At 57.7% G+C, this 1,944-nt stretch overlaps 1 protein-coding gene across 1 annotated transcript; it reads left to right on the forward strand.

Annotated features, from left to right (window-relative positions):
• Positions 1-294: 294 nt before the first annotated feature.
• Positions 295-1,662, forward strand: EsH8_IV_000404 (homeobox domain-containing protein; the record flags this gene model as incomplete). Its single annotated transcript, XM_083265294.1, has 3 exons — positions 295-435; positions 492-1,329; positions 1,412-1,662. The coding sequence occupies 3 exons, from the start codon at positions 295-297 to the stop codon at positions 1,660-1,662; spliced, it is 1,230 nt and encodes a 409-aa protein (XP_083124189.1).
• Positions 1,663-1,944: the final 282 nt, after the last annotated feature.

Consider the following 1,944-nt stretch of genomic DNA (forward strand, 5'->3'; position numbering starts at 1 on the left):
ACCGACTCTATTCGACCTCGCCGCCTAAGCAGCATCACCAGGCAATACAGGAGCAACGCTTCTCGACCTGCCACTTCCACCATCACGACTTCCTGGCTGGACCGAAATAGGTACGGCTTATTTCCCGAGCCATCCCGCGAGGGCTTTCAAGCTGACCAGTAGCAGTCCTTATCCGCCGTGCGGCTTCATCTTTCGAACCCGCCATTCTTTCATTCACAGGAGCGAGCACCAAAAGTGTCTCGTCCGCAACGGTCGTGTCCAAAGACTTTCATTCTCCAAAGAGATCATTACAAGATGTCTATGCTCGCCATGACTGCCCCGTCGCCCCATTCAGCATTCAAGAACTACCCCTGGGATGGCGGGAGGTCTGCCTCGGACTACTCCTCGCGCCCTCGCACAGAGCCTGAGAGAATCGCTCTGCCATCGATTCGACAGGTTTGAAAAGCCCGCTCAAGTAGTGTACGGGCTTCCTTGACTGACACCTTTCTCAGGCCATCCCAGAACTCCACATCCGCCTGCAACCCCAGGAGACATCATCCAACGCGAGGACCACATCCTCCAACACTTCGCCAACTGTAGGGTATGCCGGTGTGATGACGCCCCCCGAGTACGTCCACTCGCCAACCTCGAACAAGAGGAGGAGACTCTCGAGCGAAGAGGAGCAGGACAGCGAGAGGGTTAGCCGTGTTCCCAGACTTTATGAGAGCCCTGCGCGGATTCCTCAACGCCAGATCTCCCCGCCTGTCCCTTCCCGCGCTGCCACCGAGAGCTGGACCGGATCCGCAAGAACGAGCCCCTACATGTCGTCTTCCGGCATGCCCTCTATGAGGTCCCCCGCCATGGAGGTCGTCGACCGATCAGAGGCTCGCCCAAGTCTGCCCAGCCTTCCTCCCATGAACTTCGAGCGGGACCCCATTCCCATGCAACGCGCTCGTGGCCACTCCCAGGACGAGTTCCAGCCCATCCGCCCATCCATGGGCATGCCTACCGGCCCCATGATGGAGACCGCCCCGGCTTACCGCGCCAGCGGCTACCCCTACGGTTACCACCACCCCAGCCGAGTTCAGTCTCTGTCCCTGGGTTCAATTCACCCCTTTGACCGCACGCCTTTCACAGCCGCCGGCTACGGTCACTACCCCGAGTTCATGCGCATCGGCGAGCTCGGAGCCATGGGCATGCACGGTGACAGTAAGCAACGCAAGCGCCGCGGCAACCTGCCAAAGGAGACAACCGACAAGCTGCGTGCGTGGTTTGTCGCCCACCTGCACCACCCGTACCCCACAGAGGACGAGAAGCAGGAGCTCATGCGCCAGACTGGACTGCAAATGAGTAAGTCCTCCTCCGCCGCCACACGCCTCCCCCTCCACCAAAAAAAACCCCGTGAACTAAACGCTAACCCTTTCGCCCCTAGACCAAATCTCCAACTGGTTCATCAACGCTCGACGCCGGCAGCTGCCCACCATGATCAGCAACGCCCGTGCTGAGTCCGACGCCATGTCCAGCCGCAGCGGCGAGAGCAAGATCCTGCCGTCAACAGAGCGCAGCGAGTACGATGACGGCAAGCGCTCTAGCGTTCCCCTCAGCGACGGCGAGGCCTTTGACGAGGACCTCGAGAGCCTGAAGCAGCGACGCACAGCCCACATCAAGAGAGGTAGCATCTAGAGCAACGCCTCCACGCCAAAGACAAAGAAAGCAAACATCAAACAAAGCCCAAAACAAAGATTCCCTTCATCCATTATACCAATGGAACACCTTTTCTTTTTTCTTTCATCACTTCACGACGAACTACGATTGGAAACCTGATGGCAAGAGCAACAAAACAAAACAACCGGGCACCAGGGGCAATTTCTAATATTCACGAGCTTGTATAAAATACCACGGGGAAAAGGGGGGCGGCGGAAGGCGATCACAGCATCCTTTTTTATTTATTTTCCCTGACACCTT

This window comes from Colletotrichum jinshuiense, chromosome 4, assembly GCF_051148585.1.
Source record: "Colletotrichum jinshuiense chromosome 4, complete sequence".
NCBI lineage: Eukaryota > Fungi > Ascomycota > Sordariomycetes > Glomerellales > Glomerellaceae > Colletotrichum > Colletotrichum jinshuiense.